General features: G+C 41.0%; 1 protein-coding gene across 1 annotated transcript in view; it reads left to right on the top strand.

The window, feature by feature from the left end:
* The window catches only part of MOV10L1 (Mov10 like RISC complex RNA helicase 1), a 1,168,229-nt gene that overhangs the window by 597,955 nt on the left and 544,701 nt on the right, over positions 1 to 25,573 (top strand). Inside the window, exon 18 of the mRNA XM_053719185.1 lies at positions 12,539 to 12,660. Coding sequence (XP_053575160.1) covers positions 12,539 to 12,660 — 122 coding nt within the window. The remainder of the gene's footprint in view (positions 1 to 12,538; positions 12,661 to 25,573) is intronic.

The following is a 25,573-nucleotide window of genomic DNA, read 5'->3' on the forward strand; positions in this document are numbered from 1 at the left end:
TCCATACTCTTCTGGACTGACTCTAGTTATCCTCGGTCCAGTTTATTAGTTCCAGTAGGTACATAACTTCAGTGGTTTACCTTAACCATCAAGAGGGACGGTGGGATTCCTTAGCGCTGTCAGAGGTCTCCAAGATAGTCCAGTGGACGGAAGTCCATTCCTACTGTCTGTCGACATTCCTTCTCCTAGGGGTGAGCTGGGAGACAGACTTCCTGAGCAGGCAGACTTTAGTCTGGGAGTATAGACTCCATTCGGAAGGTTTTCCCAGCCTGATTCTAATTTGGGATCATCCGGAATTGGTTCTTGTGGTATCTCGTCAGTATGTCGAGTCACGAGGTGCGGTCAGGGGCTCCTCAGGAGGTAATGATAACCGCCCTGGTGGTACCTTAGGCTTTCAGTTTGTATGCCTTTTTCCTTCGTTTTACTTTTTTCCTTGGGTTATTGTTTGAGTCAAGCAAAAAAGGGGCTCGGTGATCTTAATTGTACTAGCTGGACCTCGCAGGATTTGGTATGCAGATCTGGTGGACAGGTTATCTCTTCCACCTTATAGGACCCTTTATTTAAAGGTCCTTTCTTTCATTGAGATCTAGCTTCTCCAAAGCTTACTGCTTGGAGATTGAAAACTTAATCGGGCCCAAGCGGATATTTTCGTTTCGGTCATAGAAACCGTATCCCAGACTTGTTATTCTCTGGCTGGAAATGGATACAAGGGCTACTCTTGGTGTAGAGTTTGGGATCCTGGAATTGTGTTCTGCTCCATGACGGTTTGGAGAAGAGTTTGTCGGCGAGTTTCCTTAGGGGTTAAATCTCGGCCTTATAATACATAAATGTCTGGCAGATGTTCCAGATTTATATATTTTTTTTTTATTTTTTTTTTGCCAGGCCTTAGTCAGGTTCAGGCCTGTGTTCAACCCAGTTAATCCTTCATGGAATCTTTATTCGGTTCATAGGGTTCTTCAGGGGGTTCCGATTGAACCTATGCATTCCTAGATATTAAGTTATTATATTTAGGGTTTTCTTTCTTGTTGTTATTCTTACGCTCGTAGAGTGTTAGAACTTTCGACATTTCAGTAAGAGTCTACTTATCTTATTCTCCGTTTAGATAAGGTAGCTTTTAACTTACTAAATTAGGGTTTCTTCCTAAGGTTGTTTCTGATTGGAACATTAATCAGGAGATGGTTGTTCCTCCTTTGTGTCCTAATCCCTCTTCTCAGCAGGAAAGACTTCTGCAATATTTGGACGCAGTCCGTGTTTTAAAGTTTTGCTTACAGGCGACTAAGGACTCGTCAGTCTTCATCTTTGTTTGTGGTTTTCTAAGGAAAGAGGGACAGATAGCTACGGCTACTTCTCTTCTTTTGGTTGAAGAGTATCGTACGTTTTGCTTATGAGACTGCCAGACAGCAACCTCCCGAGAGAGTTGCAGCTTTTTCCGCGAGGGCTGTTGCTTCCTCATGGGCATTCAAAAATGAGGTTCTGTGGAACAGATTTGCAAGGCTGCAACTTGGTCCTCTCTTCACACTTTTTCAAGGTTATACAAATTTGACACTTTTGCCTCGGCTGAGGCAGTTTTTGGGAGAAAGGTCTTCAAGCAGTGGTGCCTTCCGTTTAGGTTCCCTGTCTTGTCCCTCCCATATCATATGTACTCTAGCTTGGGTATTGGATCCTATTAGTAATTAAGATGATCCATGGACTCATCATGTCTTAAAAAAGAAAAGAAAATGTATTCTTACCTGATAAATTTATTTATTTTTTGACACGATGAGTCCATGGCCCGCTCTGTTCTTGTAGACAGGTTGTTGGTTTTTATGAACTTCAGACACCTCTGCACCTTGGCTTTTCCTTTCTCTTCCTAACTTCGGTCGAATGACTGGAGTGGGAGTGGAGGAGCTATATATACAGCTCTCCTGTGGTGCTCTTTGCCTCCTCCTGCTGACCAGGAGGTGAATATCCCATTAGTAATTAAGATGATCCGTGGACTCATCGTGTCAAAAAAGAAATAAATTTATCAGGTAAGAATACATTTTCTTTTTTGCGCTTAAGACAGCGCTATAACAAGATCAGGAGTTGTGTAGAGAGGCTGTCTGATGCCTCAGCTGAGTCAGGCTGAGGTGTAGAGGGGATTTAAAAGTATGAAATTCCTCGTACGTATTCAGTCATTTCTGGCCTCATATAAAGTAAACAAGTTACTTTAACATTTAAAGAGACCGTAATGTTTGTTATATTAACAAAAGATTACGTCTTTAATTATTCTGCCATATGCAAGTCAGATTGATTCACCTCATATTAAGTGAAGAAGTTTCTCTTGAATATTTAAAGAGACTGTAACGTTTGTTATATTAACAAAATATTAAGTCTTATTTAATTATTCTGCCATATGTGAGTCAGATTAATAAGGAGGTGTACTTAAAACTTATAAAATTTTATAACACACATGCAGTGCCCTGAGGTTTCTCCCAAACTCCACCTGGAGTTTCTGCGCAAGACATTGCTTCATTAAATGTCATAGCGATCTCTATGCACAATTAAGTAACATTTATTTTAAGTACAGTTTTAATAAAATAAACAGTCTGGAATGTATTGGGTCAATGATGACCAGATGACACCTCAGCAAGATTAAGCTGAGGTATAGATAGGTTCTGTAATGTTTGTGTGCTAAGTTAACTTTTTTCTGCACACAAAGATGAAAACTTACCTTTTAAAAATTAAAGCGACAGTAACGTTTTTTATGTGTCAATATTTGTTAAAGAATTCCAGCTGTTTATTTGTGTAATTCATCCTTTGTGACTCAGGATGGACCACGGGGCCATTCTTAGGGTCTCTTGTCCTAGGCTTGGAGACCATTGGGGTACTACCAATCCTCTTCCATTTTTTATTTCTTTAGAGAGCTTTACCTGATAAAGATAGAAAACCTACCTTTTTCTAATGCACATACTGCATAGGAGCCTAGTGACAAGGGTCAAAATATGCCACAAATTCTCCTAAGGTGATCCTAAAATTTTATGGCCCTCATGCAGTGCCCTGTGTTTCCTCTCTCACTCCACTTGGAGTACCTTGTATTATTGTATGATCTGTTTTTTTTCATGTAATTGGCAAGAGTCCATGAGCTAGTGACATATGGGATATACAATCCTACCAGGAGGGGCAAAGTTTCCCAAACCTCAAAATGCCTATAAATACACCCCTCACCACACCCACAATTCAGTTTTACAAACTTTGCCTCCTATGGAGGTGGTGAAGTAAGTTTGTGCTAAGATTTCTACGTTGATATGAACTTCTCAGCATTGTTGAAGCCCGATTCCTCTCAGAGTACAGCGAATGTCAGAGGGACGTGAAGGGAGTATCACCTATTGAATACGATGATTTCCCTAACGGGGGTCTTTTTCATGGGTTCTCTGTTATCGGTCGTAGAGATTCATCTCCTACCTCCCTTTTCAGATCGACGATATACTCTCAAATTTACCATTACCTCTACTGAAGAACTGTTTTAGTACTGGTTTGGCTATCTGCTATATGTGGATGGGTGTCTTTTGGTAAGTATGTTTTCATTTACTTAAGACACTCTCAGCTATGGTTTGGCACTTTGCAAATTATATAAAGTTCTAAATATATGTATTGTACTTATATTTGCCATGAGTCAGGTTCATGTATTTCCTTCTGCAGACTGTCTGTTTCATATTTGGGAATATAAACACTTTAAGAAATTTGTTTCTTACCTGGGGTTTAGTCTTTTTCAATTTGACTTCTTTTGCATTTGGGGGGTATTAGGCCCGCGGGTGCGTCAAATGTTAGACTTTATTGCGTCATTTTTGGCGCGGGAAATTACGTTTTTGACGCAACTTCGTCATTTCCGGCGTCATACGTGACGTTGAGACCTTTCACACGGCGGCGTCATTAGTGACGCAAGTGTGTCATTTCCGGTCATTTTCGGCGCCAAAAAAGTTTACGTTACGTTGTGCGTCATACTTGCCGCCAATTTTTCTTCATTATTTCTATACCCCATTGTTGTTTGCCTCCTGCTTTCTTTTCTATCAAGAGGCCTATGCTTTTGCATTTTTTCCCATTCCTGAAACGGTCATTTAAGGAAATAGATAATTTTGCTTTATATGTTGTTTTTTCTCTTACATTGAGCAAGATGTCCCAATCTGATCCTGTCTCTGAAGTTTCTGCTGGAACATTGCTGCCTGACATCGGTTCTACAAAGTTAAGTGCATTTGTTGTAAAATTGTAGAAATTATTCCACCGAATGTCATTTGTAATAGTTGTCATGATAAACTTTTACATGCAGATAGTGTTTCCATCAGTAATAGTACTTTGCCAGTTGCTGTTCCTTCAACTTCTAATGTGCATGATATACCTGTAAATTTTAAAGAATTTGTTTCTGAATCTATTATGAAGGCTTTGTCTGCATTTCCACCTTCTAATAAACGTAAAAGGTCTTTTAAAACTTCTCATTTAGCTGAGGAAATTTCAAATGACCAACAACATAATAATTCATCCTCTTCTGATGAGGATCTATCTGAAACAGAAGATCCTTCCTCAGATATTGACACTGACAAATCTACTTATTTATTTAAAATAGAGTATATACGTTCTTTATTAAAAGAAGTGTTAATTACTTTGGATATTGAGGTAACCAGTCCTATTGACGTTCAGTCTAATAAACGTTTAAATGCTGTTTTTAAACCTCCTGTGGTTTCTCCAGGTGTTTTTCCCATTCCTGAGGCTATTTCTGATATGATTTCTAGGGAATGGAATAAGCCAGGTACTTCCTTTATTCCTTCTTCAAAGTTTAAGAGATTGTATCCTTTACCAGCAAAATCTATAGAGTTTTGGGAAAAAATCCCCAAAGTTGATGGGGCTATTTCTACTCTTGCTAAACGTACCACTATTCCTATGGAAGATAGCACTTCCTTTAAGGATCCTTTAGATAGGAAGCTTGAATCTTATCTAAGGAAGGCCTATTTATATTCAGGTCATCTTCTCAGACCTGCTATTTCTTTGGGTGATGTTGCGGCTGCATCAACTTTCTGGTTGGAAAATTTAGCGCAACATGAATTGGATTCTGACATATCTAGCATTGTTCGCCTACTGCAACATGCTAATCATTTTATTTGTGATGCCATTTTTGAAATTATCAAAATTGATGTTAGATCCATGTCTTTAGCTGTATTAACTAGAAGAGCTTTGTGGCTTAAATCTTGGAATGCTGATATGACATCTAAATCTAGATTACTATCTCTTTCTTTCCAAGGTAATAATTTATTTGGTTCTCAGTTGGATTCTATTATTTCAACTATCACTGGAGGAAAAGGAGTTTTTTTGCCTCAGGATAAAAAACCTAAGGGTAAATCTAAGGCTTCTAACCGTTTTCGTTCCTTTCGTCAGAATAAGGAACAAAAACTCAATCCTCCTCCCAAGGAATCTGCTTCCAGTTGGAAGCCTTCCTCAAATTGGAATAAATCCAAGCCATTTAGGAAACCAAAGTCTGCCCCTAAGTCTGCATGAAGGTGCGGCCCTCATTCCAGCTCAGCTGGTAGGGGGCAGATTAAGGTTTTTCAAGGATTTTTGGATAAAATCTGTCCAAAACCATTGGATTCAGAGCATTGTCTCTCAAGGGTATCGAATAGGATTCAAAGTAAGACCTCCTGTGAGAAGATTTTTTTCTCACACATTCCTGTAAATCCAGTAAAAGCTCAAGCTTTTCTGAAGTGTGTTTCAGACCTGGAGTCTTCAGGGGTAATCATGCCAGGTCCTCCTCAGGAACAAGGTTTGGGGTTTTATTCAAACCTATTCATTGTACCAAAGAAAGAAAATTTGTTCAGACCAGTTCTGGATCTGAAAATTTTGAATCGTTATTTAAGAGTACCAAGTTTCAAGATGGTGACTATAAGGACTATTCTGCCTTTTGTTCAGCAAGGACATTATATGTCCACAATAGACTTGCAGGATGCATACCTTCATATTCCGATTCATCCAGAACACTATCAGTTTCTGAGATTCTCTTTTCTAGACAAGCATTACCAATTTGTTGCTCTTCCATTTGGCCTAGCAACAGCTCCAAGAATCTTTTCAAAGGTTCTGGGTGCCCTACTATCTGTAATCAGAGAACAGGGTATTGCGGTGTTTCCTTATTTGGACGATATCTTGGTACTAGCTCAGTCTTTACATACTGCAGAATCTCACACGAATCAACTAGTGTTGTTTCTTCGGAAACATGGTTGGAGGATCAATTTACCAAAAAGTTTCTTGATTCCTCAGACAAGGGTCACCTTTTTACGCTTCCAGATAGATTCAGTGTCCATGACTCTGTCTCTAACAGACAAGAGACGTTTAAGATTGTTCGCAGCATGTCGGCTCCTTCAGTCTCAGTCATTCCCTTCAGTGGCTATGTGCATGGAAGTTTTAGGTCTCATGACTGCAGCATCGGACAAAATCCCCTTTGCTCGTTTTCACATGAGACCTCTACAGCTTTGTATGCTGAATCAATGGTGCAGGGATTATACAAAGATATCACAATTAATATCCTTGAATCCCAATGTACGACACTCTCTGACATGGTGGATAGATCACCATCGTTTGGTTCAAGGGGCTTCTTTTGTTCGCCCAACCTGGACTGTGATCAAAACAAATGCGAGTCTTTCAGGTTGGGGAGCTGTTTGGGGGTCTCTGACAGCACAAGGGGTTTGGAAATCTCAAGAGGCGAGATTACCAATAAATATTTTAGAACTCCGTGCAATTTTCAGGGCTCTTCAGTTCTGGCCTCTACTAAATAGAGAACCGTTCATTTGTTTTCAGACAGACAATATCACAACTGTGGCTTATGTCAATCATCAGGGTGGGACTCACAGTCCCCAAGCTATGAAAGAAGTATCTCAGATACTTGCTTGGGCAGAATCCAGCTCCTGTCTAATCTCTGCGGTGCATATCCCAGGTGTAGACAATTGGGAGGCGGATTATCTCAGCCGCCAGACTTTACATGCAGGGGAGTTGTCTCTCCATCCAGATGTGTTTTTTCAGATTGTTCAGATGTGGGGGCTTCCAGAGATAGATCTCATGGCCTCTCATCTAAACAAGAAACTTCCCAGATACCTGTCCAGGTCCAGGGATGTTCAGGCGGAAGCAGTGGATGAGCTGACACTTCCTTGGTGTTATCAACCTGCTTACATCTTCCCGCCTCTAGTTCTCCTTCCAAGAGTGATTTCCAAAATCATTATGGAACAGTCTTTTGTGTTGCTGGTGGCTCCAGCATGGCCACACAGGTTTTGGTATGCGGATCTGGTTCGGATGTCCAGTTGCCCGCCTTGGCCACTTCCGTTACGCCCGGACCTACTATCTCAAGGTCCGTTTTTCCATCAGGATCTCAAATCATTAAATTTGAAACTATGGAAATTGAACGCTTAGTTCTAAGTCATAGAGGTTTCTCTGATTTAGTGATTAATACTATGTTACAAGCTCGTAAATCTGTCTCTAGAAAGATTTATTATAGAGTTTGGAAGACTTAAATTTCATGGTGTTCTTCTCATAATTTCTCCTGGCATTCTTTTAGAATTCCTAGAATTTTGCAGTTTCTTCAGGATGGTTTGGATAAGGGTTTGTTTGCAAGTTCATTGAAAGGACAAATCTCCGCTCTTTCTGTTTTATTTCACAGAAAAATTGCTATACTTCCTGATATACACTGTTTTGTACAGGCTTTAGATCGTATTAAGCCTGTCATTAAGTCAATTTCTCCTCCTTGGAGTCTTAATTTGGTTCTGAGGGCTTTACAGGCTCCTCCATTTGAACCTATGCATTCTTTGGACATTAAACTACTTTCTTGGAAAGTGTTGTTCCTTTTGGCTATCTCTTCTGCTAGAAGAGTTTCTGAGCTATCTGCTCTTTCTTGTGAGTCTCCTTTTCTGATTTTTCATCAGGATAAGGCAGTTTTGCGGACTTCTTTTCAATTTTTACCTAAGGTTGTGAATTCTAACAACATTAGTAGAGAAATTGTTTTCCCTTCTTTATGTCCTAATCCTAAGAATTCTTTGGAGAGATGCTTACATTCTTTGGATGTGGTAAGAGCTTTGAAATATTATGTGGAAGCTACTAAAAATTTCAGGAATACTTCTAGTCTATTTGTTTTATTTTCTGGTCCTAGGAAAGGTCAGACAGCTTCTGCTATTTCCTTGGCTTCTTGGTTGAAACTTTTGATTCATAAAGCTTATTTGGAGTCGGGTCAAACCCCGCCTCAGAGAATTACAGCTCATTCTACTAGATCAGTCTCTACTTCATGGGCTTTTAAGAATGAAGCTTCAGTTGATCAGATTTGCAAAGCAGCCACTTGGTCCTGCATACATTTACTAAATTCTACCATTTTGATGTATTTGCTTCTTCGGAAGCAGTTTTTGGTAGAAAAGTTCTTCAGGCAGCTATTTCAGTTTGATTCTTCTGCTTTTTGATTTAAGTTTTTTTCTTTCAAAAGTGAAAATAACTTATTTTTGGGTTGTGGATTTTTTTCTCAGCGGAATATGGCTGTTTTTTGTTTTATTCCCTCCCTCTCTAGTGACTCTTGAGTGGAAGACTCCACATCTTGGGTATTGATATCCCATAAGTCACTAGCTCATGGACTCTTGCCAATTAAATGAAAGAAAACATAATTTATGTAAGAACTTACCTGATAAATTAATTTCTTTCATATTGGCAAGAGTCCATGAGGCCCACCCTTTTTATGGTGGTTATGATTTTTTGTATAAAGCACAATTATTTCCAAATTTCCTTTGTTGATGCTTTCTACTCCTTTCTTTATCACCACACTGCTTGGCTATTCGTTAAACTGAATTGTGGGTGTGGTGAGGGGTGTATTTATTGGCATTTTGAGGTTTGGGAAATTTTGCCCCTCCTGGCAGGATTGTATATCCCATATGTCACTAGCTCATGGACTCTTGCTAATATGAAAGAAATGAATTTATCAGGTAAGTTCTTACATAAATTATGTTTCTTTCCATTTTCTAGGGAAAAAGTGCAAGAGGTCATATTTATTCTGAATCATGTTATTGATTCAGTTGTAGCTTTCATGAATATTTCTTCCCTGTGAGGAAGATACTTCGGTAGTATCGCATAAGGAATTTTCAGTCTCTGATGAGGTAATTCCTTTATCTGATAGATTTATTTTCCTTCATTTTTAGGTCAATACCTCCATTGGAGAGATTGTCTACTTAGAGGGATTTTAGATTCTCTGGGTGTCCCCGACACCAGTAGGCTATATTAATATTGTGATGTGCCCTTCATGGTGGAAGTATTTTCTGTTCCAGATAGGGCTATAGAGGTATCCCCTTTGTCTCCTTAATTTAGAAGATACTCAGGGGGATTAAGAATTTACACGCTAACCAAGGGTGCTTGTGTCCTTTCAATACATTAATAAAGAAGCATATCTTTAGAGATGCTATTCGCAGAAGGATAGTAGTTCCTTAAGGAACCCTATGGTTAAAAGTCAGAGGGTTTACGTTGTCAACCTAAGGTCTGTATGACTATTGTTTTCGGGGCGGCGGCTTCCTGGTTTGATGCTTTGTCTGTTCTATTGGACTGACACCCCTCTCGCAGAGATAGGAGAAGGGTTTTTAAGTTAGTAGACTCCTTTATATTCAGAAAAATATAAAGGATGTATGAAATTATTTTGTTCTTTTCGAGATTTCTAGTAAAATCCTTCCACTCTTTTTCCCCAAGTAGAAACAGTTTAAGCCTTTCTACAGACCCTATCTGGCTCAGAATAGGGGATAATAGTTTAAAAAAGGCCTGCTGTTGTATCTAAGACAGCATAAGATGCGTGTACCTGATCCGTAAGGAGGCAGGTTCTCCTTTTTTTTCCATCAGGTTTGGTTCATGATCCCTGGGTGGTGTGCATTGAGTCCCAGGGATACAAATTAGAGTTCCTGCTTCAAGATTATTAGCAGAGGTGTCCTATCTGGACAACATCCTAACCCAGGGCTATTCTTACAACTAGTAAGATTCCACTATAATAGACTCCTTGTCCATGAAGATTTTTCTGACAGAAGTCAGGAAATCAAAGATTATCGATACTTGTCTAGTCCTTCGGTTCACTTCTCAGCCGTCAGTGGCTCAATGCATAGAGTTAATCGGTCTGATGGTGGCGGCAATGGACATCATTCAGTTTGCTCGCTTCTATCTCAGACCTCTGCAGTTAAGCATGCTCAGGCATTGGAACGGGGATTATGCAGACTTGTCTTCTCGAATAATTCTGGAGAGGAGACAAGGGACTCTCTTCATTGGTGGTTGTCTCTGGATCATCTCTCCCAGGGAACCTGCTTTCACAGACCATCCTGGGTGATTGTGACAACAAACACCAGCCTTCTAGGGTGGGGAGCAGTCTAGGGCTCCCTAAAGGCTCAGGGAGTTTGGACTCAGTCAGAGTCAGTTCTTCCTATAAACATTCTAGAACTGAGAGCAAGCTTCAATGCTGTACGGGCCTGGCCCCTGCTAGCTTCACTACGATTTATCAGGTTCCAGTCGGACAACATAACTTCAGTGGCTTACATCAATCATCAGGGCGGAACGAGGAGTTCCTTAGCGATGAAAGAGGTAACCAAAATTATCCAGTGGGCAGAGGCCCACTCTTGTTGTCTATCGACGACCCATATCCCAGGGGTGGACAACTGGGCCTTTCATCCGGGGGAGGAACTCCATCCGGAAGTGTTCAATTGGGATCTAGCCGGAATTGGTTCTCGTGGCATCCCGACAGAATGCCAAGCTACCGGGATATGGGTCGAGGTCCAGGGATCCCCAGGCGGAACTGATAGATGCTCTGGTGGTTTTTTCAGTCTAGCATACCTTTTTTTTTTTCTCTTTTTCCTCAGGAGATTGCTCGGATCAAACAGGAGAGGGCTTTCGGTGATCCTTATAACACCGGCCTGGCCTCGCAGGACTTGGTATGTGGATCTGGTGGAGATGGTATCTCTGCCTCCTTGGAGTCTCCTGTTGAGAAAGGACCTTCTGATTCAGGAGCCCTTCCTTCACCCAAATCTAGTTTCTCTGAAGCTAACTGCTTAGAGATTGAGATTGCTTAATTTTATCCAAGCGGCGTTTTTCTGATCGGTCATAGAGACCGTGATTCAGGCTCGTAAGCCTGTAACAAGAAGGATTTACCATAAGATTTGGCGTAAATATCTCTATTGGTGTGAATCCAAGGGCTACTCTTGGAGTAGAGTTAGGATTCCTAGACATTTGTCCTTTCTCCAAGAGGGTTTGGAGAAGGGTTTATCGGCGAGTTCTCTAATGGGTCAAATATCTACCTTATTTATTGTGTTACACAAACGTCTGGCGGATGTCCCAGATGTACAATCTTTTTGTCAGGCCTTGATCAGGATTGGGCCTGTGTTCAAACCAGTTACTCCTCCATGGAGTCTTAATTTAGTTCTCAAAGTTCTTCAAGGGGCTCTGTTTGAGCCTATGCATTCCTTAGATATAGGGATGCACCGAAATTTCGGCAACCAAAATTTTCGGCCGAAAATGGGCCTATCCCATTTCGGCCAAAAATTGTTTCTTCTATGTAAAATTAAATTAACCCCTATGCCCCACAAAATCATCCCCTGGCAGACTGATTTTTATCCCCCAAAGTGTCCTCCCCTGTGCCTTACCGACCGCTATAAGCAGTTACAAGCTGATCCTAATATTTTGCCTCGGCTGAGGCCGCTTTTGGGAGAAAGGTTCTTCAAGCAGTGGTACCTTCCGTTTAGGTTCCCTGTCTTGTCCCTCCCGTATCATCTGTGTACTCTAGCTTGGGTATTGAATCCCATTAATAATTAAGATGATCAGTGGACTCATCGTGTCTTAAAAAAGAAAAGAACATTTATGCTTACCTGATAAATTTATTTCTTTTTTGACGCAATGAGTCCACGGCCCGCCCTGTTTCTTTTAGACAGGTTGTGGGTTATGTAAACTTCAGACACCTCTGCAGCTCGGTTTTTCTTTTCTCTTCCTAACTTCGGTCGAATGACTGGAGTGGGAGGGAAGGGAGGAGCTATTTAACAGCTCTGCTGTGGTGCTCTTTGCCTCCTCCTGCTGACCAGGAGGTGAATATCCCATCAGTAATTAAAATGATTTATCAGGTAAGCATACATTTTCTTATTACATTTTTCGCATAACCAATATAGTTATAATAATACACGTTTTACCTCTGTAATTCCCTTGTATCTATTCCTCTTCAAACGGCTACCTTATTTCAGTTCTTTTAACAGACTTGCATTTTAGCCAATCAGTGCTGATTCCTAGGTAACTTCACAAGCATGAGCTCAATGTTATCTATATGACACACATGAGCTTATGCCCTTAGTGGTGAAAAACTATCAAAATGCATTGAAAGCAAATTGGTCATAAAAGTAAATTGGAAAGTTGTTTAAAATTGCATGCCCTACTTGAATCATGAAAGTTTATTTTGGACTTGACTGTCCCTTTAAGTGTGTGAAGATGCCTAAAATGTAAGGTTTTCAAAAGTTTGGGTAACAAGGTAATTTTGTGTTGTTTTTTTTTTTTTTCCAATGATGTTTAGACCATAAATGACACTATTAAACAGTACTGTGGAGCTGGTGAAGACATACGTAAGGCTTCTCGCTTTCGAATTATAATATCCACTTGCAGCAGTGCAGGCATGTTTTATCAGATAGGTCTCCGGTAAGTTATAAATATTGATCCAGCATTCTGTGTTTTAAAAGCCTATGATTTTCATTTTGGAAATATACCAATGGGTTATTCTCTTGTAAATTATAAATATAAATCGATTTGTGTTCGAATATGATCCAGTAACCTACAGTATGTATTGTAGTTAGCCATCCCGTTTGAAACTAATTTTGTATATGTGCATAATTTATATATCTGCAATTAAACATTAGATGTAAAACCCCCTTCAATTATTATTTTGTTAGCAAAATGTACTGTCCGGTAGCCTACCTTTTTAACAAAAAAAAAAAAGAACTCGGATTGCGAATTCATTCATTCGCCGATTTTTATCAATCCCTATACAACTTACCAAAATCTCTAGACCCATCCAGAACACACAAAATAAAAACGTTCCTAGACTCTTGTAATTTACCCAAACTTGATAAAACTAGTTTAGATGCTCTAAAATCCCCAATTACAGCTCAGGAAGTAGCTACAGTCATAAAGCAACTCAAAAGTAATAAGGCCCCGGGTCCCGATGGCTACTCAGGAAGTTTTTATAAAAAAAATTTCAACTGATCTTACCCCTCATTTAGTCGAATCATTCAACTACATAATGGGAGGGGGGACTATCCCACCTGAACTATTAGCGGCTAGGATATGCGTAGTACCTAAGCCGGGCAAGGATAAGTTTCATTGTAAAAATTACAGACCAATATCGCTTATTAATACGGATCTCAAACTTCTCACTAAAATATTAGCCAATAGGTTAAATCCCCATTTACCTAAATTAATTTCAAATGATCAAGTGGGATTTGTACTGGGAAGGGAAGCACCTGATGATATCCGAAGGGTAATTGATTTGATTGACTTTGCCACAGGCGAGGGAATGCCTTTCTTTGGATGCAGAGAAGGCATTCGACAGAATTCACTGGGACTATATGTTTGAATCCCTCTCCCACTTTGGAATTTCAGGATCATTTACAAAAGCTATATGGGCCATCTATACTGATCCGTATGCATTCCTTAGAATTGCAGGTTATCAATCTAGGAGAATTAATATCCACAACGGCACAAGGCAAGGGTGCCCATTGTCACCCTTGTTATTTGCTATATGCATAGAACCCCTAGCCGCTAGTATTAGAAATAACAAAGATATTGCTGGTATAAGGGTGGGTAAGTCTGTCCACAAACTGTCCTTATTCGCAGACGATATCATATTAACAATTAGCAAACCCCTATTGTCACTGCCGATCCTATACGACCTCCTAATACAATTTGGCGCCTTATCTGGCTATAAGATAAATGACAAATGTCAAGCGATTGAGGTACATCTTCCTAACCATACGAAAAAGTTATTAGAAATAAATTTTAATTTCAAGTGGTCCACCCAAGCTATCAAATATCTTGGAGTCTTTATCCCATATAGCCTAAGAGATTTGTACAAGCTTAACTACTCTCCCCTCTATAAATCCCTACTCAAAGAAATGAAAACCTGGAGCTCTTATAAGATCTCATTCTATGGAAAAATGGTGGTCAGTAAAATGGTAATTCTTCCAAGGCTTTTATACTTGTTTAGATCACTCCCCATTAATGTTCACTCAAGAGACATTGGATTTTATATGGTCTAATAAAAAGGCTCGGATAAATAAACATACCCTTATAAAACATAAAGAGGAAGGAGGGTTAGGAATACCGGACTTCCAAGCTTAATACAATTTAGCTAGACTGGCGCAAACAGCGCAACTATTTAATCCTAAAACCAATTTAGCCTGGGTCCACTTAGAAAGTGAAATGTTAAACCTTAATCCGATATTTCAAATGTTCTGGACACATAAAAAAGACAGACCTAGCTTTTGGATGAAATATGTATCACTGTCACATACCTTAGGTATGTGGGATAGCAACCAAACAAAATTTTACCTGATCCCTGAAAATTCACTTCTGACACCTCTAGTGGTATTCTCAAATAAGTACAGAAGCCAAACCAGCAAAATTTGGGCTAATAAGGGCCTATACAGGATAGCGGATACACTGCGAGGCACAGAAGTCCTCTCATTTACACAGTATAATGACCTCATGTCCTCTACACCACAATCCTGGTTTCATTATTTCCAGCTCAAGTCCAGAGTAGAAGTAGTATATAGACCCGGAAAACTACACACTACCACGCTATTTGAGAAACTATGTAGTCACGACACGAGAGTTAAAGGAGCAATTTCTGGCTTATATAGATTCTTATGTACGAAGGGGCCACCAGTTAAATTAAATTTTATTAAAAAGTGGGAGGCAGAAACCAACCTCTCTATAGATATCAAGGAATGGGCTCACATAATTCAAAACGGTTTAGCTTGTTCCATTAGTGCAAACCCGAAAGAAAACTATATCAAGGTGTTATATAGATGGTACTTACATCCAAGTAGAATTAAATATCCTAATGCAACCACAAATACTAATACAACTCAATGCTATAGAGGCTGTCAGGTTGAAGGCACCTACGTCCACATGTGGTGGGAGTGCCCAAAGAGTGCGATAGTATGGGCATCTACTTCTAAGTTACTAAGTGAAATATTTAACAAACAAATTATACTAACTATGGAGCAAGCCCTCCTACACTTTCCTGTACTGGGGATGTCAAAATACTCCTCAAAACTAGTGGGTATCATATGCACGGCAGTAAGAACAATCATAGCAAAGTATTGGAAGACTTCAATACCCCATTATAATGTTATACTCAATAAAATCAAATTCTACTATCAAATGGCAAACATTGCATCCTCACTACTAGACAACAGAAACAAGTTTCTGAGGATCTGGGAGAACTGGATCGTGTGGGAAGACACAGTTAGAATGCAATCTAGACGAAGCATTAGAAACCAGGAGAGTTAAAATATGGTTAAAATATGGTTAAAATATTAAACAGACCTTACAAGTGTTCATCAGAACTTTTTCCTCTTTCTCCTCTCTCTCTCTCTTCTCTCTCTCTCTTTCTACCTTTGGACTCCCTTGTCCTATCTCTAGGATTGTGATTGTTAAAACTGGAAAATACAGGAGGTAACCACTGCTTTAAGCTGTTGGACAATATCGGTTAATTTTCTCTGTTAAGACTTGATCCTTTTGTTACTATGATTATTACTGATATATTATCTGTACTATTGTGGAAACCTTTAATAAAAAATATTTCAATAAAAAAAAAAAACTTGGACCTTGATGAGGCTGTTTAGGATCAGATAAAAAATACTTGCTGGACTTACGTTGGGCGGAGCTACAGTGTGGAGGTATCTGGAAAGAGCTTCGTGCATAATTCTATATGAAACGTATATTTTGAGTTTCACACTGGCTCCCAAACTCTTCCTTGGCTATCTTTGTTTAGCCTGGAGGCATCGCATACTACGGATGCTGTGGTTTGAGAGGCACAACAACTTTTAACCTCACCACTGGAAAAGCTGCAAACGCCGATCGCCATTTTGTTTACCCTCGTGGAGATTGTGATCCTCCCCGGCTTGTTGCCTGCCCACCCCTGCTCTTACCAGACCGTGAGTCGCAGCTCTATAAGGACACAACACATTAACTGCTGAACCCTGTGTCATCCTTGAAAGATCAAGCATTTTGCCATGCAATCGGAACTCACCGGGCTTCTGAGAGTGCTCCGGAGGGTCGGGGCTCCGCTCCGGAGCTGGCCTCTACAAATCAACGTGCGACACAGCTAAGATTGGTGTTCAGGAGACTGGGGCTGTATGCTGGAGACCTGTGCATCGGAGGCATAACCATATTTGCAGCAGTGGATATTTCTGGCTCACAGAGACTGGGAAGGTAAATAACGGCAGAATATAGAGTGCCCAGTGTTTTACCACCTTAAGAGGCTTGCTCATATTTACCCACAACTGCGTTAAAGGCAAGGTAAAGTTCGCTACGTTTTAAAACATGTTTACTTTTCTCCTACATTGGTGTGTCCGGTCCATGGCTTCATCCTTACTTGTGGGAATATTCTCTTCCCCAACAGGAAATGGCAAAGAGAGCACAGTAAAAGCTGCCCATATAGCTCCCCCTCTGGCTCCGCCCCCCAGTCATTCTCTTTGCCGCTCTGAACAAGTAGCATCACCACGGGGATGGTAAAGAGTATGTGGTGTTAGTTGTAGTTTTTTATTTCTTCTATCAAGAGTTTGTTATTTTAAAATAGTGCCGGTTTGTACTATTTACTCTACAACAGAAAGTGATGAAGAGTTCTGTTTAAAGAGGAGTATGATTTTAGCAGCAGTAACTAAAATCCATTGCTGTTCCCACGCAGGACTGTTGAAACCAGAGAACTTCAGTTGGGGGGAACAGTTTGCAGACTTTTCTGCTCAAGGTATGACTAGTCTCTTTTCTAACAAGACATAGTAATGCTAGAAGACTGTCGTTTTCCCTTTTGGGATCGGTAAGCCATTTTTCTTAGACTCATAACAGAATGAAGGCTTATTAATAGGCTATATACTGGTTGACAGTATTGTGGGCTAAATTGATTGATTTATACAATATTTATATGACTTTTGGAGTGTTTTGGAACTTGAAAACACTTTGGGAACGTTTTTTATTCGCCTGGCAGTCGTTTAGACACCTAATCTAGTCAGGAAGGGCCCTTCACTCTGGTATGCAGAGGGAGGAGGCCTCATTTTCGCTCCTTAATTGCGCAGTTACTTCTGGAAGCAGTGCATGCAGCTTCATGTGAGAGGGTACTGTGGCCATAAAAAACGATTCTAGAAGGCTTATTTCTGTGGTGAATAACCCCCAAGGAAAGGTAAAGCCGTAGCAAAGGCTGTGGCAGGGACTGTAGTGGGTTTAAACTGGTAAATTGAACAAATAGCTCCGGTTTGCTCATTTAAGGGGTTACAAACTTGAAATTTGGTGTGTAATACTTTCAAAGCATTAAGACACTAGGGTGCAAATTTAGTAAGGATCGGATATTTCCTTCATAGTTTTTCACACATTCAGAAATAAAGTGTGCTCTGTTTAACATTTAAAGAGACAGTAACGGTTTTGTTTAAAAACGGTTTTATTGTATTGATAGCCTGTATAAATCTGTCTAACATGTCGGTACCTTCAGATAGAACATGTTCTGTATGTATGGAGGCCAAGGTGGTTCCCCCTTTAAATGTATGTGAAAATTGTGCCATGGCGTCCAAACAAAGTAAGGACAGTACTGTCACATTTAATAAGGTTGCCCAAGATGATTCTTCAAATGAAGGTAGTGGGGATAGTTCATCATCCTCTCCTTCTGTTATGTTAGTTATGCCCGCGCAGGCGACACCTAGTACATCAATGCAGGCGACACCTAGTACATCAATGCTTGTTACTATGCAACAATTAACGGCAGTAATGTATAATTCTATAGCTAATCTTTTATCCAAACTGCCAGCATTTCCAAGAAAGCGTGATTGCTCAGTTTTAAATACAGAGGATGAGCAAGTGTGCGCTGACGATAATTTATCTGTTATACCCTCACACCAGTCAGAATTGGCAGTGAGGGAGGGTCTGTCGGAGGGAGAAATTTCTGATTCAGGAAAAGTTTCTCAACAGGCAGAACCTGATATTGTGACGTTTAAATTTAGGTTAGAACATCTCCGCGCCCTGCTTAAGGTGGTGCGAACTACTCTGGACGATTGTGACTCTTTGGTGATTCCAGAGAAATTGTGCAAAATGGACAAATTCCTTGAGGTCCCTGTGCACGCTGATGCCTTTCCGATACCCAAAAGGGTGGCAGACATAGTGACTAAGGAGTGGGAGAAGCCAGGTATACCTTTTGTCCCACCTCCTATATTTAAGAAAATGTTCCCCATTGTCGACCCCAGGAGGGACGCATGGCAAACAGTTCCTAAGGTTGAGGGGGCAGTTTCTACGTTGGCCAAACGCACGACTTTTCCCATTGAGGACAGTTGTGCTTTCAAAGATTCTATGGAGAAAAAATTGGAAGGATTGCTTAAAAAGATATTTGTTCAGCAAGGTTTCCTTCTCCAACCAATTTCGTGCATTATTCCTGTCACAACGGCGGCGTCTTTTTTGGTTCGAAGAACTAGAAAATTCGCTCAATAAGGAGACTCCATATGAGGAAGTCATGGACAGAATTTGCGCATTGGCTAATTCCTTTATTTTAGATGCCGCTTTGCTTAATATTCCTTTCAAAGGTAAGACCCTTTTTGGGCCAGAATTGAAGGAGATTATTTCAGACATCACTGGGTGAAAGGGCCATGCCCTCCCACAGGATAGGCCTTTCAAGGCTAAGAACAAATCTAATTTTCGTTCCTTTCGCAACTCCAGGAACGGACCGTCTCCTAACTCTGCAGCCTCTAGACAAGAGGGTAACGCTTCCCAGGCTAAGCCAGCATGGAGACCAATGCAAGGCTGGAACAAGGGTAAACAGGCCAAGAAGCCTGCTGCTGCTACCAAGACAGCATGAAGGAGTAGCCCCCGATCCGGGACCGGATCTAGTAGGGGGCAGACTTTCTCTCTTTGCTCAGGCTTGGGCAAGAGATGTTCAGGATCCCTGGGCACTAGAAATAGTCTCTCAGGGTTATCTTCTAGAGTTCAAGGAACTTCCTCCAAGGGGAAGGTTCCACATGTCTCGCTTATCTTCAGACCAGATTAAGAGACAGGCATTCTTACATTGCGTAGGAGATCTATTAAAGATGGGAGTGATACACCCAGTTCCAACAGTGGAACAAGATCAGGGGTTTTACTCAAACCTGTTTGTAGTTCCCAAAAAAGAGGGAACTTTCAGACCAATTCTGGATTTAAAAATTCTAAACAAATTCCTCAGAGTTCCATCGTTCAAAATGGAAACCATTCGAACAATTTATCAACTATCCAGGAGGGTCAATACATGACTACCGTGGACTTAAAGGATGTGTACCTACATATTCCTATCCACAAAGATCATCATCAGTTCCTAAGGTTCGCCTTTCTGGACAAACATTTCCAGTTCGTGGCTCTTCCGTTCGGTTTAGCCACTGCTCCCAGAATTTTCACAAAGGTGCTAGGGTCCCTTCTAGCGGTTCTAAGACCGAGGAGCATTGCAGTGGCACCTTACCTAGACGACATCCTAATCCAAGCGTCGTCCCTTTCCAGATCAAGGGCTCATACAGACATTGTATTAGCTTTTCTCAGGTCTCATGGGTGGAAGGTGAACGTGGAAAAGAGTTCCCTGTCCCCGTCTACAAGGGTTCCCTTTCTGGGAACAATAATAGATTCTGTAGAAATGAAGATTTTTCTGACAGAGGTCAGAAAATTAAAGCTTCTAAATGCTTGTCAAGTTCTTCAATCTATTCCTCAGCCTTCCATAGCTCAGTGCATGGAAGTAATAGGTCTAATGGTTGCAGCAATGGACGTGGTTCCTTTTGCTCGAATTCATCTAAGACCATTGCAACTGTGCATGCTCAAACAGTGGAATGGGGATTTTGCAGACTTGTCTCCCCAGATTCAAGTAGACCAGTTAACCAGAGACTCACTCCGTTGGTGGTTGACTCAGGATCACCTGTCTCAGGGAATGAGTTTCCGCAGACCAGAGTGGGTCATTGTCACGACCAACGCCAATCTATTAGGCTGGGGCGCGGTCTGGGACTCCCTGAAAGCTCAGGGTCTATGGTCTCGGGAAGAGTCTCTTCTCCCGAGTCTCTTCTCAACTAGCGAAGGCCAGATTCATAAGATTTCAGTCGGACAACATGACTGTAGCTTACATCAATCATCAGGGGGGAACAAAGAGTTCCTTGGCGATGAGAGAGGTATCCAAGATCATCAAATGGGCGGAGGATCACTCCTGCCATCTATCTGCAATTCACATCCCAGGAATAGACAACTGGGAAGCGGATTATTTGAGTCGTCAGACTTTCCATCCGGGGGAGTGGGAACTCCACCCGGAGGTCTTTGCCCAGTTAACTCAATTATGGGGCATTCCAGACATGGATCTAATGGCGTCTCGTCAGAACTTCAAGGTTCCTCGCTACGGGTCCAGATCCAGGGATCCCAAGGCGACACTAGTGGATGCATTAGTGGCGTCTTGGTCGTTCAACCTAGCTTATGTGTTTCCACCGTTTCCTCTCCTTCCCAGGCTCGTAGCCAGGATCAAACAGGAGAAGGCCTTGGTGATTCTGATAGCTCCTGCGTGGCCACGCAGGACTTGGTATGCAGACCTGGTGAATATGTCATCGGCTCCACCATGGAAGCTACCTTTGAGACAGGATCTTCTAGTACAAGGTCCATTCGAACATCCAAATCTAGTCTCTCTGCAGCTGACTGCTTGGAAACTGAACGCTTGATTTTATCTAAGCGTGGGTTTTCAGATTCAGTTATAGATACTCTGGTCCAAGCCAGAAAACCTGTGACTAGGAAAATTTACCATAAAATATATCTGTTGGTGTGAATCCAAAGGATTCTCTTGGAGTAAAATTAAAATTCCTAGGATTCTCTCCTTTCTCCAAGAGGGTTTGGATAAAGGGTTGTCAGCGAGCTCTCTAAAAGGACATATATCTGCTCTATCTGTTTTGTTACACAAACGTCTGGCAGCAGTGCCAGATGTACAAGCATTTGTACAGGCCTTAGTCAGAATCAAGCCTGTTTACAGACCCATGACTCCTCCATGGAGTCTAAATTTAGTTCTTTCAGTTCTTCAAGGGGTTCCGTTTGAACCTTTGTTTTCCATAGATATTAAGTTACTATCTTGGAAAGTTCTGTTTTTGGTTGCTATTTCTTCTACTAGAAGAGTTTCTGAATTGTCTGCTTTGCAGTGTGATCCTCCCTATCTGGTATTCCACGCAGATAAGGTTGTTTTGCGTACCAAACCTGGTTTTCTTCCAAAAGTGGTTTCCAACAGTAATATTAACCAGGAAATAGTTGTTCCTTCTCTGTGTCCGAATCCAGTTTCGAAGAAGGAACGTTTGTTACACAATTTAGATGTGGTCCGTGCTTTAAAATTCTACTTAGATGCAACAAAGGATTTCAGACAGACTTCATCTTTTAGGTAACCTGACTTGTTCCCTCCCTTCATCCGTGTCCTAAAGCTTTGGTATTGGTTCCCACAAGTAGGGATGAAGCCGTGGACCGGACACACCAATGTAGGAGAAAACAGAATTTATGCTTACCTGATAAATTTCTTTCTCCTACGGTGTGTCCGGTCCACGGCCCACCCTGGTTTTTTAGTCAGGTTTCAAATTTTTTCTTTCTATACACTACAGTCACCACGGCACACTATGGTTTCTCCTTTTTCTCCTAACCGTCGGTCGAATGACTGGGGGGCGGAGCCAGAGGGGGAGCTATATGGGCAGCTTTTGCTGTGCTCTCTTTGCCATTTCCTGTTGGGGAAGAGAATATTGGTCCGGACACACCGTAGGAGAAAGAAATTTATCAGGTAAGCATAAATACTGTTTTCTATTTAGCACTGCAATGCAGTCGCTAAGTTGTTTAACACAATTGATTTCATGAAAATTATTAAAATATTAAAATATACCGTTTTTTGTAATACTCCTCCCCGCTTCTACTTCCTATTTTCTTGCTCTCTTCATAGAGACCCAACCCACCCGCACTCTACGTCAGCATTTTGCACAGTTGAACAGTGTAGACGTTTTGGGTCGGACGCATGCGCAGTGCGGTCCGATGACGTCTGATATGCTGTGTTCACCACCGCATGGAGAAAGCAGTGATTGGACCCCACAGTGTTAGAGAAGTGTCAATCACTTCTATAGAAAAGTCGGACGGACGAGGAATCGTTGCAGGACACCGATTAAAAAATAAGATTTGCGGGTGAAAAAAATAATACAATAAAAATGATGAATTAAACTTATGCTAATTTGTTCTGTTATTGATAAATTTCTTAACGAGTGCACACAACTTTACGTTGCCTTTAAGCTTCATAATTAAACACCAGACCTTCAGCTTTCACTCAGATGGAACTTACTGTAATGCTGTATAGTAAATCTGGGTAATGTGTGCATAACTGCTTATGCTGCTGCAAGAAACTTTGCCATTTGTTCTGAGAATTCCAACCTTCTTATTTTTATTATTCTTTAAATAGACAACCAATAATAAGAGGAGACAAATTATCCTAACTGAATAATCAACAAAGGACTTTCACGCTTTAATATTTAACCCTAAGCTGCTGCAGTGTACACTCTGAGGATTATGTAACAGCATAGGACTATAACTTACTTTGCAGCTCTGGTGTTGGAGTGCTGACACTCTGATCATTATAACCTCACTTGGATGTTCGCCTGCCTTGCATTATTGCCTTCTGGTGATATACCACACAACCTAACCTCTGGCAGGGCTTGCATCTTACGCCTCTGCTTTTTGTCCCGGTGGTGAATTGGGATGTAACTTTATGTGTCTAGACTGAAACACAGCTATGTATTTGCTATCCACTAGTTGGCGGGCCTAAATTACTTTAAAGACTGTAACAAGAGACTATAGAAGTTCATAGGGCTCAGTGGTAGTGTCTCTCCTCCTTTCCCGCTCTATGGATTGGAGTGGGTCATAACCTCTTTCCTTTTACCGTCGGTGCCCAGTGGTGGCATATTCCCTGAGGAGAGATACACTGCTACCCGCAAAAGTATTGGCCTCTCTCTGTTTGCCTCATCCATCTATATGGACAAATTTTTGACTGCTCCTAAAATGTCTTGTTGAGAAATAAATCTCAACAAGAAAAAAAACATAGACAACCCCCATAGACAACCCCCAGACTCACAGCAGCATGTCTCTCCTACAAAACCTGCTTCTATCCAGGAGACTGAGGGAGAGCAGCATTTAAATTCTCTGTTATTGTCCAAACTAGATATCCTGAAAAAGGGTATGGATAATTTAACGTCTGAGGTCAAGCAGTTTAACTCCAGGTTAACAGGAGCGGAGCAGAGAATATCTGACCTGGAGGATGGTCACCACACTTCCTCCATTCAGGTTAAAGAATTACTTCAACAAAATAAATACCTGCACCAAAAAATAGATGATTTGGAAAATCTCTCATGCTGGAACAATGTTAGTCTGGTAGGACTCCCGGAGTCTGTCCGGCCGACAGAGCTACTGTACTTTGCCGAGCATTCTCTTCCTAACCTGCTGGGTATTCCTGCAGAGTATATACCGATGAAAGCAGAAAGAGCTCACCGAATTGGAGGTGACAGGCCATCTATGACTGGGAAAGATGCTCCCCCTCGGGGGGTGATGATCAAGTATCTCAACTTTCAGTCTAAGATCCAACTCCTCAAAGCATATAGGAAAGTTGAACTACTACTGTACGATGAAAAGAGAATCTACATTTTTCAGGATTATTCCTCAGAGGTTGCAAAGAAAAGGAAAGACTTTGCTCCGTTATGCAGCTCCCTACATAAAGAAAAACGCCAAGCTATCCTCCTTTTTCCAGCACGTCTAAAACTTCGCACCCCACAAGGCTTCAAGTTTTTCGACTCACCTAGAGAGGCTCAGGATTTCTTGGACCAAGAAAGGGACAAACCTGCTTGCCCCTCCCCAATTAGAAGAGATTCTCCTGGCTGACCTAGCTGGTGACTTTGCAGCTCCCCTGCAGACTGTTTAATCGGGGCACTGATCCCGTACTTCAGATCTTATCTGATGGACTCAAGACGATCTCTAGATGGCTAGGTATCATATTGCAATGTTCAGGAATGTTGATGTTACTTGTATTTATGTTATGTTTGTTATTTCTTTCATGTAATTAGCAAGAGTCCATGAGCTAGTGACGTATGGGATATACATTCCTACCAGGAGGGGCAAAGTTTCCCAAACCTCAAAATGCCTATAAATACACCCCTCACCACACCCACAATTCAGTTTTACAAACTTTGCCTCCGATGGAGGTGGTGAAGTAAGTTTGTGCTAGATTCTACGTTGATATGCGCTCCGCAGCAAGTTGGAGCCCGGTTTTCCTCTCAGCGTGCAGTGAATGTCAGAGGGATGTGAGGAGTATTGCCTATTTGAATGCAGTGATCTCCTTCTAAGGGGTCTATTTCATAGGTTCTCTGTTATCGGTCGTAGAGATTCATCTCTTACCTCCCTTTTCAGATCGACGATATACTCTTATATATACCATTACCTCTGCTGATTCTCGTTTCAGTACTGGTTTGGCTATCTACTATATGTAGATGAGTGTCCTGGGGTAAGTAAGTCTTATTTTCTGTGACACTCCTAGCTATGGTTGGGCACTTTGTTTATAAAGTTCTAAATATATGTATTCAAACATTTATTTGCCTTGACTCAGAATGTTCAACTTTCCTTATTTTCAGACAGTCAGTTTCATATTTGGGATAATGCATTTTAACATTTTTCTTACCTTAAAATTTGACTTTTTCCCTGTGGGCTGTTAGGCTCGCGGGGGCTGAAAATGCTTCATTTTATTGCATCATTCTTGGCGCGGACTTTTTTGGCGCAAAAAAATTCTATTTCCGTTTCCGGCGTCATACGTGTCGCCGGATGTTGCGTCATTTTTTGACGTTATTTTGCGCCAAAAATGTCGGCGTTCCGGATGTGGCGTCATTTTTGCCGCCAAAAAGCATTTAGGCGCCAAATAATGTGGGCGTCTTATTTGGCGCGAAAAAATATGGGCGTCACTTTTGTCTCCACATTATTTAAGTTTTTTATTGCTTCTGGTTGCTAGAAGCTTGTTCTTTGGCATTTTTTCCCATTCCTGAAACTGTCATTTAAGGAATTTGATCAATTTTGCTTTATATATATGTTGTTTTTTCTCTTACATATTGCAAGATGTCTCACGTTGCATCTGAGTCAGAAGATACTACAGGAAAATCTCTGTCAAGTGCTGAATCTACCAAAGCTAAGTGTATCTGCTGTAAACTTTTGGTAGCTATTTCTCCAGCTGTTGTTTGTATTGATTGTCATGACAAACTTGTTAAAGCAGATAATATTTCCTTTAGTAAAGTACCATTGCCTGTTGCAGTTCCTT

This window comes from Bombina bombina, chromosome 6 (assembly GCF_027579735.1).
Source record: "Bombina bombina isolate aBomBom1 chromosome 6, aBomBom1.pri, whole genome shotgun sequence".
In the NCBI taxonomy this organism is placed as follows: domain Eukaryota; kingdom Metazoa; phylum Chordata; class Amphibia; order Anura; family Bombinatoridae; genus Bombina; species Bombina bombina.